Raw genomic sequence first — 14,032 nt, forward strand, 5'->3', positions numbered from 1 at the left:
TCTGACGGCATCTTTAGTCATGGGAACCTAATGCAGGGGGGGGGGAGGGGAGCAACTGCTCAATTTTGTCGAGAAAAAGAGCTATCCGTAACCAACAAAATATTCAAACAACGTCATCAACTACTGACGCAGTAGTGAACCTACTTCGGTACCGTGAAAAATGCAGAAAGGTATTTATTTAGCCTTGGCCCCCTCATAAGGAGACATATTAAGAAAACAATTCTTACTTTAAAATATGTATAATGATCCTAGTTCTTATATTATCCAAGGGGAGAACCTTTATCATCAAGTCTTTCCTCTAAAAATCTTCAAAAGAGAAAAATTTTTCCAAATATCACCACGTTTTCAATTCAATGCTTAAGTCTTTTTAAATTGCCGCTTTAAATTGCTATCTAATAAGTTCTTTTTTAGATAGCGTTCATGCCGGTCTTTTTATTTTATTTTTTTTTAACTAGCAGTGGCAAGGGAAAATAGCAATGGAAAAGGGCAAATAGCAGTAGCATATATACAAATTATTAGTAGCAGTGGCAAAGAGCGAATAGCAGTGACAAAGGATGAATAGCAGTAGCGTAAAAACAAAATATTAATAGCAGTGGTTAGGTTAGGTTAGGTTATGAAAAGAAATGAAATAATATAAAAATTAATCTCAATATACCACTACTTTTTCTTTAAACACGTTTTTTGACACACGTGTTAAACACGTGCTAAACGCTATCTATAAAACAACTTATTTGGTAGCAGTTTGCATAAGCAATTTCAAAAGACTTAAGCATTGAATTAAAAGCGTGGTGATATGATGAAACTTTTTCACTTTTTAGGAATTTTAGAGGAAAGACTTGATGATAAAGGTTCTCCCCTTGGATAATATAAGAACTAGGATCATTATACATATGTTAAAGTAAGAATTGTTTTCTTAACATGTCTTCCTATGAGGGGGCCAAGGCTAAATAAATACCAAAAAACAGACTCTTTATCTGAACAGGCAAAATAAGTCTTCATCAAGACAGCGAATGGCGTCCTTGGTCAGAAAACCCCCAATGAAAAGCCATGGGTCATAGACAAGATCAACAGGATGCAAGATGCAAGGATCAGCGGCTTTTCTGCAACAGGCCCAACCACGACAGCCGAGATACCTACAAGCTCATCAAGAGAAGAGTAGAGGGGGAGATCAGAAATGCACACTTAACTCCGTGCGGAAGAAACACGAAGGTTACGAATTATTGTTCAAGAATAGGAACAGTGGAGCAGTTTTTGGAACGGTTCGTGAGTTGAAACACATCCAGGATCTGCAAGTTTAAATGATACTGGACACACAGAAAAGAGAACAGTGATTTTACAAGGATACTCGAAAGATAGAAAGAGTACTTTCAAAACAAATCTAGCCTCCCAGTGATCACTGATCCTGAAAAACTGAAACGATTTCCCATACGCAATCAAGAAAAAGTTGCTCTACAGGGAAAAATCCCCAGGCCCAGATGGAGTTTCTGCTGAACTTTTTAACGTTGGATTGGACAACGTGACAGATTTTAATGTGTCTGCCGTGTGGAAAACCAGACACGTACTTTGAACCCTGGTTGCAAAGGCCACTCTGTACTGTCCCTATCCACAACTGGGGAACAATAAAATAATTCGAAAACTACCGTCCAACTAGCCCACAAGCCACCAGTCACATGTTAAGACGAAAATTTTACTCGAAAGAATACAAGCAATTACTGCTTTCATCATTGGAGAATATCAGGCTGGCTCTCGCCCTGACAGATCCTGATTCGATCAGACATTTTTCATTTGAAAACTTGTGAAACAATACATCAATTTCAACCAAGAACTCTACCAGCTATTCACCCATATCGCAAAGACATTTGATCTGATATAGCACAAAAGACTCTGGCATATCCTCATACACTATGGAATCACCAATAAAATAGTAAAAATTTTTAATGGTCTGACTGACCAATTCCGAATTCAAGCATTAGCCTCTAATAGGCTGTCAGAAGAATTCACAACTTTGTTGGGAGTACTCCAGGGTTGCATCTTATCCCCATGCCTGTTCAACCTTTTTCAAAATGTCGTTCTGTCACTGATGCCATCGGCATATGGAGCTAAAATACAAAAGCAGCTGATGGACAATCCCACCTATGCTAAAGAAATGAATGAACAAGTCAATTCTTCGCAGGAATTACAGGCCCAAGATGATAAACTCTACAACGCCATCAAGCCGTTTGGGATGGAGATCAATGCCACTAAGACCGAAGTTATTGTGACTACAATACAAGAACTAGATACTCACCTCCCCACCCCCATTATCCCCATGGGCAGAAGGTAACTAAAAACGGTGGATAGCTTCTTGCACCTAGGTAGCTTACTCTCCTCTGATTACTGTCGTAGCCCTGATTCAAAATGAAGCTTGCAATTGCTAGATTCAGCTTCCAAAGAATATCCAACCTCAGGAAAAAAATAATCTATTTAACAAACTCAAAGTGTACCTATTCCATAGCCTAATCATTCATATAATCATATATGGATGCAAAAGATGGAAACTCAAAACCAATGACGAAAGAAAACGTTTAGTATTCAAGATGACATGGCTCTGTCACATTGTGAGAATCAGATAGACTGACCGTATCATGAAAATGAAAGCATACCGAAAACTTCAGTCCAATAAAAACCAAAAACCATTCTCAGCAGGATCAAGAAGCAAGAGCTGTGCTAGTTCGACCACTTCAAGCGAATGGAATCGACCTGTCTCCTGAAAATTGCCATTGAAGGATCTCTCCCTGGCCTTCGTCGCAGGCCAAAAGAAAAAAAATAATTTCAGGCCACAAAAATATGGCTCACTTACCACGCACTGAACCAAATAGAGCAATATACGGAGCTACGGAGCCCTTACACATGAGTTGGGAGTAGTTGTGGGCCCAAATCGTTTCACAAGGATGGCCAGGACCGAAGTAAGTAAGTAAGGATGATAACTAAAATCCAGAAGCTGACAGGATGATAACTGACAGGACGGAGTGCTTTTTATATAGAAAATAATCTATAAGTCTTTTCCACAAACTTAAATTTGTACTTTTGAATCAACGGCGACTTTGAGGAAGAAGCAGACTATATTAAAGCTACTTAATTTTTGTATAAAAATAGGTAAAGTGATGAAAGCAAAACTTGACACTTAACAAAGCTTATATAGCTGTGTAAAGAGAATCTGTCCTAAAAAGAAGATATAATACACTTTGGTTCTATTAAATTTTACTTGAATATTTTGCTTTGCATCTAACCTTTTTCTAAGAAATGACGAGTAAAACAAGCATTTATGCAATAAGCTATCCTCACTGTAAACGATGTTTCTGAGAGACACATGGTGGAAAAATAGAGAAATCAATATTCCAATTATATTGAAAAAATATTAGGTGATCTTGTTCTTGCTTGTAAGGTAACTTTCTTTGCTGAATTTCAATCTAATGTAGACTTTATTTTAAGAATAATTTGTGTTCTTGTTTTTCAAGGTTTTAAAATCTTTTAAGTAATGATCAGCGTCTTAAGAGAGACAAAGACCTTTATAATACTACAAACAAAACAAGTTAAGATTCTTAGTCTAACATTAGATTATGGCAAAATAAGTCTAAGTTAAAATAAGTCTAAAAGTTAAAATGTCTTTTCTTTATGTGGTTTCTACGTCTAAAAATTTTACAATACTGAGTAGCTTACCTTCACGCCATCTATGCCAGGAAGGCCACCGTAGCCAGGTGCACCTTTCTGTCCCTTCACTTGACCAGGTGGGCCAACAGGTCCTGTTCGGCCTTGCTTACCACGTGGACCATCGGCACCCTGTTCACCTTTATTTCCTCGATTACCCCTGTAACCATCTTGGCCCTAAAAAATCGTTAAAAATTCTATTGGTTTTGTTATTGGAAGAGACAAACATTGTTCAAAAAAAAAAAAAAAAAAAAAAAAAAAAAAAAAAAAAAAAAAAAAAAAACAATATACACCTCGTAAATATAGAACGATGAAGGCAAAACTAGAACTGACTATGGCCAGGCTAGACGACTGGGGCAACTCTAACTAAGTAGTGGGGCAGGTTATAGAACCTTTTTCCTGGAAAGGAGTCGAATGACGTGGATACACTATTACTTCAATTTAAACGATCTAAAACAAAACTTTTCAATTCAAATTGCAAATATATCGTCTTAATCAACACTGCAGGATAAGCTGCCAACCTCCGGAAAGTGGAAATGAGGTGATCAAGCTTCAAATAGGTTTGCTGCTGCTTTGCGGATAGGAACCAACAAAAACACGTGAAACTAATCTCTGATTTCAAGCAGTTTATTGACACAATAAAATTCTGATTAATAGATCAGGCCAAAATTTATAGTATCAAATATATATAGTTTTTACTCACAACAACTCCATTCAATCCATGAAGTCCTCTCTGGCCTTTATTTCCTTTGTCTCCCGCTGGACCCTTTTCACCGGGTGAACCACTGACTTCTGTTCCAATTATAACGGGCTCCGGTCTACTCAATGCTCTTCCCCTCGGTCCAGCGTCACCCGTTTCTCCCTTAGGTCCTGCAGGTCCTATTTGCATGTCTCCAGGCTCACCAAACTCTCCAGCATCTCCACTTGGTCCAGGGAAGCCCTGTAAAAGAAAAACAACACTAATTTTTGCAAAAAAAAGATAAAACATTCTATTTCTTAAGCCCATTGTTCGTTTCTCAGGCCAGTGTAATTTATGAATAAACGAAGTGGGAGGGTGGTTGGGTCTATACCCACGGATGAGAGTCACAGTGCTTCAGCTCCCCTCCCCCCCCCCCCAAAAAAAGATATAAAATTAAATAAGAATACATTCTCTTCAGTTTCATAAAACTGAAATTTAAAATAAATTTTACAGCGTTGATCCAATCTTCAACGTAGCCAAAATCCTATGTACGACCACGAATTTTAGTAGTAATAAAAGAGAATTTTTTTTTTCAAATGAAAGTGATGAACGGCATTAAAACGAACAGAGAGTGTTCCGTTATTGAGGGGGGCGGTAGCCTCCTCCTAGACCCCTAATCTTTGTAATACAATTCTTAAATGTTCCCCATGGATGCCAGTATATACCAAGGTACTACTTCTATGGAAGCTATAGCAAATACCATGTTATTCTAAAACGCCCCCGTACCAAACAGGTTTTTCTGTTAGGTAAACAGGTCATTACACTCTTTGCCAAGAGATTAAACCAGTATTGTCTATAACTTAATTTACGTTGGTTAAACTTCCGATGGTTAAGAAAGCGTAACAGGTAATTAAAGTATGAGAAATGGGATGCTATAATTAGAATGATTTTAAGTTGAAACATTGTGACGTAAAAATAACTCAGTTATTTGCTTGCGTGTATATAAATTCACATGTTATTTGCTTGCTTGTATATTGTTTTAAAATAAGTAGTTTTATATCTTTAAAAATTGCTTTAAGGGTTTGAGAGACACAGTTGCCTAATACCAAGTGATGTTAATCTTACGATGGTTAAGAAAGAGTAACAGGTAATTAAAGTATGAGAAATGGGATGCTATAATTAGAATGATTTTAAGTTGAAACATTGTGACGTAAAAATAACTCAATTATTTGCTTGAGTGTATAGGAATTCACATGTTATTTGCTTGCTTGTATTTTGTGTTAAAATAAGTAGTTTTTATATCTTTTAAAAGAGCTTTAAGTGGTTTGAGAGACTCAGTTGCCTAATTCCGTGTGATTTTTCTTTACTTGATGGTCATTAAAAATGAACTTTTTGTGTTAAATAAGTAGTTTTTTTATCTTTTAAAAGAGCTTTAAGGGGTTTGAGAGACTCAGTTGCCTAATTCCGTGTGATTTTTCTTTACTTGATGGTTATTAAAAAAGAAATTTATGTGTTAAATAAGTAGTTTTTGTATCTTTTAAAAGATCTTTAAGGGGTTTGAGAGACTCAGTTGCCTAATTCAGTGTGATTTTACTTTACTTGATGGTCATTAAAAAATAAATTTTTGTGTTAAATAAGTAGTTTTTGTATCTTTTAAAAGAGCTTTAAGGGGTTTGAGAGACTCAGTTGCCTAATTCCGTGTGGTTTTCCTTTACTTGATGGTCATTAAAAACGAATTTTTTGTGTTAAATAAGTAGTTTTTGTATCTTTTAAATGAGCTTTACAGGGATTGAGAGACTCAGTTGCCTAATTCCGTATGATTTTTCTTTACTTGATGGTCATTAAAAACGAAATTTTTGTGTTAAATAAGTAGTTTTGTATCTTTTAAAAGAGCTTTACGGGGTTTGAGAGACTCAGTTGCCTAATTCCGTGTGATTTTTCTTTACTTGATGGTCATTAAAAACGAAATTTTGGTGTTAAATAAGTAGTTTTTGTATCTTTTAAAAGAGCTTTACGGGGATTGAGAGACTCAGTTGCCGGATTCCAACTTCCGATGGTTAAGAAAGCGTAACAGGTAATTAAAGTATGAGAAATGGGATGCTATAATTAGAATGATTTTAAGTTGAAACATTATGACGTAAAAATAACTCAATTATTTGCTTGCGTGTATAGGAATTCCCATGTTATTTGCTTGCTTGTATTTTGTGTTAAAATAAGTAGTTTTTATATCTTTTAAAAGAGCTTTAAGGGGTTTGAGAGACTCAGTTGCCTAATTCCGTGTGATTTTTCTTTACTTGATGGTCATTAAAAATGAAATTTTTGTGTTAAATAAGTAGTTTTTATATCTTTTAAAAGAGCTTTAAGGGGTTTGAGAGACTCAGTTGCCTAATTCCGTGTGGTTTTCCTTTACTTGAAGGTAATTAAAAACTAATTTTTTGAGTTAATTAATTAGTGTTTGTTTATTTTAAAATAGATTTACTTTGTTTGAGAGACTCAGTTGCCTAATTCCGTGTGATTTTTATTTACTTGTCGGTCATTAAAAACGAAATTTTTGTGTTAAATAAGTAGTTTTTATATCTTTTAAAAGAGCTTTAAGGGGTTTGAGAGACTCAGTTGCCTAATTACGTGTGGTTTTAATTTACTTGATGGTCATTAAAAACGAATTTTTTGTGTTAAATAAGTAGTTTTTGTATCTTTTAAAAGAGCTTTACAGGGTTTGAGAGACTCAGTTGCCTAATTCCGTCTGTTTTTTCTTTACTTGATGGTCATTAAAAACGAAATTTTTGTGTTAAATAAGTAGTTTTTGTATCTTTTAAAAGAGCTTTACGGGGTTTGAGAGACTCAGCTGCCTAATTCCGTGTGATTTTTCTTTACTTGATGGTCATTAAAAACGAAATTTTTGTGTTAAATAAGTAGTTTTTGTATCTTTTAAAAGAGCTTTCCGGGGATTGAGAGACTCAGTTGCCTGATTCCATGTGATTTTTCTTTAATTTGTGTTCATTTGTTGTATCTTTTAAAAGAGCTTTACAGGGTTTGAGAGACTCAGTTGCCTAATTCCGTGTGATTTTTCTTTACTTGATGGTCATTAAAAAAGAATTTTTTGTCTTAAATTAGTAGTTTTTTTATCTTTTAAAAGAGCTTTAAGGGGTTTGAGAGACTCAGTTGCCTAATTCCGTGTGATTTTTATTTACTTGTTGGTCATTAAAAACGAAATTTTTTTGTTAAATAAGTAGTTTTTGTATCTTTTAAAAGAGCTTTAAGGGGGTTGAGAGACTCAGTTGCCTGATTCCGTGTGGTTTGTCTTTACTTGTTGGTAATTAAAAACGAAATTTTTGGGTTAAATAAGTAGTTTTTGTATCTTTTAAAAGAGCTTTAGGGGGATTGAGAGACTCAGTTGCCGGATTCCATGTGGTTGTTCTTTACTTGGTGGTCATTAAAAACGAAATTTTTGTGTTAACTAAGTAGTTTTTGTATATTTTAAAAGAGCTTTAAGTGGTTTGAGAGACTCAGTTGCCTAATTCCGTTTGATTTTCATTTACTTGGTGGTCATTAAAAACGAAATTTTTGTGTTAAATAAGTAGTTTTTGTATCTTTTAAAAGAGCTTTACAGGGTTTGAGAGACTCAGTTGCATCATTCCTTGTGGTTTTTCTTTACTTGGTGGTCATTAAAAACGAAATTTTTGTGTTTAATAAGTAGTTTTTGTATCTTTTAAAAGAGCTTTACGGGGATTGAGAGACTCAGTTGCCGGATTCCGTGTGGTTTTTCTTTACTTGATGGTCATTAAAAATGAAATTTTTGTGTTAAATAAGCAGTTTTTGTATCTTTTAAAAGAGCTTTACGGGGATTGAGAGACTCAGTTTTACCTTGTCACAGTTACATTTTTCATGATTTTGCAAAGTTCATTTTGAATTTCTTTTGTTGAAATGCAAGAGTTGGAATATTTCAGTAGTTTTTGGTTGTGGTTTACCTTGTCACAGTTACATTTTCTTGATTTTTCAAAGTTCATTTTGAATTTCTTTCGCTGAAATGCAAGAGTTGGAAGATTTCAGTAGTGTTTGGTTGTGGTTTACCTTGTTACAATTACATTTTCTTGATTTTTCAAAGTTCATTTTGAATTTCTTTCGTTGAAATGCAAGAGTTGGAATATTTCAGTAATGTTAGGTTGTGGTTTACCTTGTCACAGTTACATTTTCTTGATTTTTCAAAGTTCATTTTGAATTTCTTTCGCTGAAATGCAAGAGTTGGAATAGTTCAGTAGTGTTTGATTGTGGTTTACCTTGTCACAGTTACATTTTCTTGATTTTTCAAAATTCATTTTGAATTTCTTTCGTTGAAATGCAAGAGTTGGAATATTTCAGTAGTGGTTGGTTGTGGTTTACCTTGTCACAGTTACATTTTCTTGATTTTTCAAAGTTCATTTTGAATTTCTTTCGTTGAAATGCAAGAGTTGGAATATTTCAGTAGTGTTTGGTTGTGGTTTACCTTGTCACAGTTACATTTTCTTGATTTTTCAAAGTTCATTTTGAATTTCTTTCGCTGAAATGCAAGAGTTGGAATATTTCAGTAGTGTTTGGTTGTGGTATACCTTGTCACAGTTGCATTTTCTTGATTTTTCAAAGTTCATTTTGAATTTCTTTCGTTGAAATGCAAGAGATGGAATATTTCAGTAGTGTTTGGTTGTGGTTTACCTTGTCACAGTTACATTTTCTTGATTTTTCAAAGTTCATTTTGAATTTCTTTCATTGAAATGCAAGAGTTGGAATATTTCAGTAGTGTTTGGTTGTGGTTTACCTTGTCACAGTTATATTTTCTTGATTTTTCAAATTTAATTTTGAATTTATTTCGTTGAAATGCAAGAGTTGGAATGTTTCAGTAGTGTTTGGATGTGGTTTACCTTGTCACAGTTACATTTTCTTGATTTTTTCAAAGTTCATTTTGAATTTCTTTCATTGAAATTCAAGAGTTGGAATATTTCAGTAGTGTTTGGTTGTGGTTTACCATGTCACAGTTATATTTTCTTGATTTTTCAAAGTTCATTTTGAATTTCTTTTGTTGAAAGGCAAGAGTTGGAATATTTCAGTAGTGTTTGGTTGTGTTTTACCTTGTCACAGTTACATTTTCTTGATTTTTCAAAGTTCATTTTTAATTTATTTAGTTTAAATTCAAGAGTTTGACTATTTCAGTATTGTTTGGTTTTGATTTACCTTGCGCAATTACATGTTCTTGATTTTTCAAAGTTCATTTTGAATTTCTTTCGTTGAAATGCAAGAGTTGGAATATTTCAGTAGTGTTTGGTTGTGGTTTACCTTGTCACAGTTACATTTTCTTGATTTTTCAAAGTTCATTTTGAATTTCTTTCGTTTAAATGCAAGAGTTTGAATATTTCAGTAGTGTTTGTTTGTTGTTTACCTTGTCACAGTTACATTTTCTTGATGTTAAATTTTCTTGATTTTTCAAAGTTCATTTTGAATTTCTTTCGTTGAAATGTAAGAGTTGGAATATTTCAGTAGTGTTTGGTTGTGGTTTAACTTGTCACATTTACATTTTCTTGATTTTTTCAAAGATCTTTTTGAATTTCTTTCGCTGAAATGCAAGAGTTGGAATAGTTCAGTAGTGTTTGGTTGTGGTTTACCTTGTCACAGTTACATTTTCTTGATTTTTCAAAGTTCATTTTGAATTTCTTTCGTTGAAATGCAAGAGTTGGAATATTTCAGTAGTGTTTGGTTGTGGTTTACCTTGTCACAGTTACATTTTCTTGATTTTTCAAAGTTCATTTTGAATTTCTTTCGCTGAAATGCAAGAGTTGGAATATTTCAGTAGTGTTTGGTTGTGGTTTACCTTGTCACAGTTACATTTTCTTGATTTTTCAAAGTTCATTTTGAATTTCAGTAGTGTTTGGTTGTGGTTTACCATGTCAAAGTTACAGTTTCTTGATTTTTCAAAGTTCATTTTGAATTTCTTTCGCTGAAATGTAAGAGTTGGAATATTTCAGTTGTGTTTGGTTGTGGTTTACCTTGTCACAGTTACATTTTCTTGATTTTTCAAAGTTCATTTTGAATTTCTTTCGCTGAAATGCGAGAGTTGGAATACTTCAGTGTCACAGCTAAATTTTCTTGATTTTTCAAAGTTCATTTTGAATTTCTTTCGTTGAAATGCAAGAGTTGGAATATTTCAGTAGTGTTTGGTTGTGTTTTACCTTGTCACAGTTACATTTTCTTGATTTTTCAAAGTTCATTTTGAATTTCTTTCGTTGAAATGCAAGAGTTGGAATATTTCAGTAGTGTTTGGTTGTGGTTTACCTTGTCACAGTTACATTTTCTTGATTTTTCAAAGTTCATTTTGAATTTCTTTCGTTGAAATGCAAGAGTTGGAATATTTCAGTAGTGTTTGGTTATGGTTTACCTTGTCACAGTTAAATTCTCTTGATTTTTCAAAGTTCATTTTGAATTTCTTTCGTTGAAATGCAAGATTTGGAATATTTCAGTAGTGTTTGGTTGTGGTTTACCTTGTCACAGTTACATTTTCTTGATTTTTCAAATTACATAATGTATTTATTTAATTTAAATGAACGAGTTGTAATATTTAAGTAGTGTTTGGTTGTGGTTTAAATTGTCAAAGATGCATTTTATTTAATTTTAATATTGCATTTTTTATAAAATTATAATTAAATATATAGGTTTTCTAGGTATTATGTTTTTTTGTGTTTTGTTAAAATTAACAGATAAATTTTAATTATTTTTAAAAGTTCATTTTGAATTTCTTTCTTTGAAATGCAAGAGTTGGAATATTTCAGTAGTGTTTGGTTGTGGTTTACCTTATCACAGTTACATTTTCTTGATTTTTCAAAATTCATTTTGAATTTTTTTAGTTTAAATGAAAGAGTTGGAATATTTCAGTAGTGTTTGGTTGTGGTTTAAGTTTTCACAGTTACATTTTCTTGATTTTTCAAAGTTCATTTTGAATTTCTTTCGTTGAAATGCAAGAGTTGGAATATTTCAGTAGTGTTTGCTTGTGGTTTACCCTGTCACAGTTACATTTTCTTGATTTTTCAAAGTTCATTTTGAATCATTCAAGAAACGTGATTAAACACGTTTTTAAACTACATGCTATTTGCATGTCTTTCCTTGGCACCTTTCCAAACGAGTGGGGATTCCCCGCTGGTTCCTACACATTGCAAAAAGTGAGCAGTACGAAAACTCCACATTTTCAACCAGACTGGTTTTTAGACAACACACCCACAGAGATGACACACACACATAGAAACGAGACACGCACAGACACGACACACAAACAGAGTCATAGTGAGAGAGATATCCAAAAAGTTGAGTTGACCTAGGTTCACTTAGAGTGGCGCGCCACTAAAAGTGAACCATGGTAAAAACAAAATGTTGGATATATCTCTCACTAAGACTCTTTTTTTGTGTAGTTTATGTGCGTGTCTCGTTTCTATGTGTGTGTGTCATCTCTGTGGGTGTGTTGTCTAAAAAACCAGTCTGGTTGAAAATGTGGAGTTTTCGTACTGCTCACTTTTTGCAATGTGTAGGAACCAGCGGGGAATCCCCACTCGTTTGGAAAGGTGCCAAGGAAAGACATGCAAATAGCATGTAGTTTAAAAACGTGTTTAATCACGTTTCTTGAATGATTCAAAATGAACTTTGAAAAATCAAGAAAATGTAACTGTGACAGGGTAAACCACAAGCAAACACTACTGAAATATTCCAACTCTTTCATTTCAACGAAAGAAATTCAAAATTAACTTTGAAAAATCACGAAAATGTAACTGTGTCAACTTAAACCACTACCAAACACTACTTAAATAGTCCAACTCATGCAATTCAAAGAAATAAAATCAAAATGAAATTTTAAAAATAATTAAAAGTTAGATGTTAAAATTTAATACACTAAAATAAAATACTGAAAAAGAAAAAAAATATCTTTAAATCTAATTATATAAAAAATGAAATTTGAAAAATAAATAAAATTTAAATGTTACAATTTACACATCTAAAAACCACTACTGAAATATTACAACTATTGCATTTCAATGAAAGAAATTCAAAATGAACTTTGAAAAATCAAGAAGATGTAACTTTGACAAGGTAAACCACAACCAAACACTACTGAAATATTCCAACTCTTGCATTTCAATGAAAGAAATTCAAAATGAACTTTGAAAAATCAAGAAAATGTAACTGTGACAAGGTAAACCATAACCAAACACTACTGAAATATTCCAACTCTTGCATTTCAACGAAAGAAATTCAAAATGAACTTTGAAAAATCAAGAAAATGTAACTGTGACAAGGTAAACCACAACCAAACACTACTGAAATATTCCAACTCTTGCATTTCAACGAAAGAAATTCAAAATGAACTTTGAAAAATCAAGAAAATGTAACTGTGACAAGGTAAACCACAACCAAACACTACTGAAATATTCCAACTCTTGCATTTCAACGAAAGAAATTCAAAATGAACTTTGAAAAATCAAGAAAATGTAACTGTGACAAGGTAAACCACAACCAAACACTACTGAAATATTCCAACTCTTGCATTTCAGCGAAAGAAATTCAAAATGAACTTTGAAAAATCAAGAAACTGTAACTGTGAAATGGTAAACCACAACCAAACACTACTGAAGTTCAAAATGAACTTTGAAAAATCAAGAAAATGTAACTGTGACAAGGTAAAACACAACCAAACACTACTGAAATATTCCAACTCTTGCATTTCAGCGAAAGAAATTCAAAATGAACTTTGAAAAATCAAGAAAATGTAACTGTGACAAGGTAAACCACAACCAAACACTACTGAAATATTCCAACTCTTGCATTTCAGCGAAAGAAATTCAAAATGAACTTTGAAAAATCAAGAAAATGTAACTGTGACAAGGTAAATCACAACCAAACACTAATGAAATATTCCAACTCTTGCATTTCAGCGAAATAAATTCAAAATGAACTATGAAAAAAAAAAGAAATTTAACATTAGAAACGTAAAACAACACCAAACAACTACTGAAAAATACCAAATCGTCCATTTAAACGAAAGAAATTCAAAATTAACTTTGAAAAATCAAGAAAATGTAACATCAAGAAAATTTAACTGTGACAAGTTAAACCATAACCAAGCAATACTGATATATAAAAAAAAGAGAATTTCATCTAAATAAATTCAAAATGAACTTTGAAAAATCAAGAAAATGTAACTGTGAGAAGGTAAATCACAACCAAACACTACTGAAATATTCCAAATCTTCAATGAAAGAAATTCAAAATGAACTTTGAAAAATCAAGAAAATGTAACTGTGACAAGGTAAACCACAACCAAACACTACTGAAATATTCCAACTCTTGCATTTCAACGAAAGAAATTCAAAATGAACTTTGAAAAATCAAGAAAATGTAACTGTGACAAGGTAAACCACAACCAAACACTACTGAAATATTCCAACTCTTGCATTTCAACGAAAGAAATTCAAAATGAACTTTGAAAAATCAAGAAAATGTAACTGTGACAAGGTAAACCACAACCAAACACTACTGAAATATTCCAACTCTTGCATTTCAGCGAAAGAAATTCAAAATGAACTTTGAAAAATCAAGAAAATGTAACTGTGACATGGTAAACCACAACCAAACACTACTGAAATTCAAAATGAACTT

General features: G+C 32.9%; 1 protein-coding gene across 1 annotated transcript in view; it reads right to left on the reverse strand.

Moving 5' to 3' along the window:
- The window catches only part of LOC148941432 (uncharacterized), a 364,996-nt gene that overhangs the window by 255,547 nt on the left and 95,417 nt on the right, over positions 1-14,032 (reverse strand). The window contains exons 5-6 of the mRNA XM_089104420.1: positions 4,391-4,627; positions 3,700-3,864 (exon numbers count right to left, since the gene is read on the reverse strand). Coding sequence (XP_088960546.1) covers positions 3,700-3,864; positions 4,391-4,627 — 402 coding nt within the window. The remainder of the gene's footprint in view (positions 1-3,699; positions 3,865-4,390; positions 4,628-14,032) is intronic.

The sequence above is a fragment of the Artemia sp. Qi Xiang Cuo genome, chromosome 18 (assembly GCF_049724085.1).
Source record: "Artemia sp. Qi Xiang Cuo chromosome 18, ASM4972408v1, whole genome shotgun sequence".
Classification (NCBI taxonomy): Eukaryota; Metazoa; Arthropoda; class Branchiopoda; order Anostraca; family Artemiidae; genus Artemia; species Artemia sp. Qi Xiang Cuo.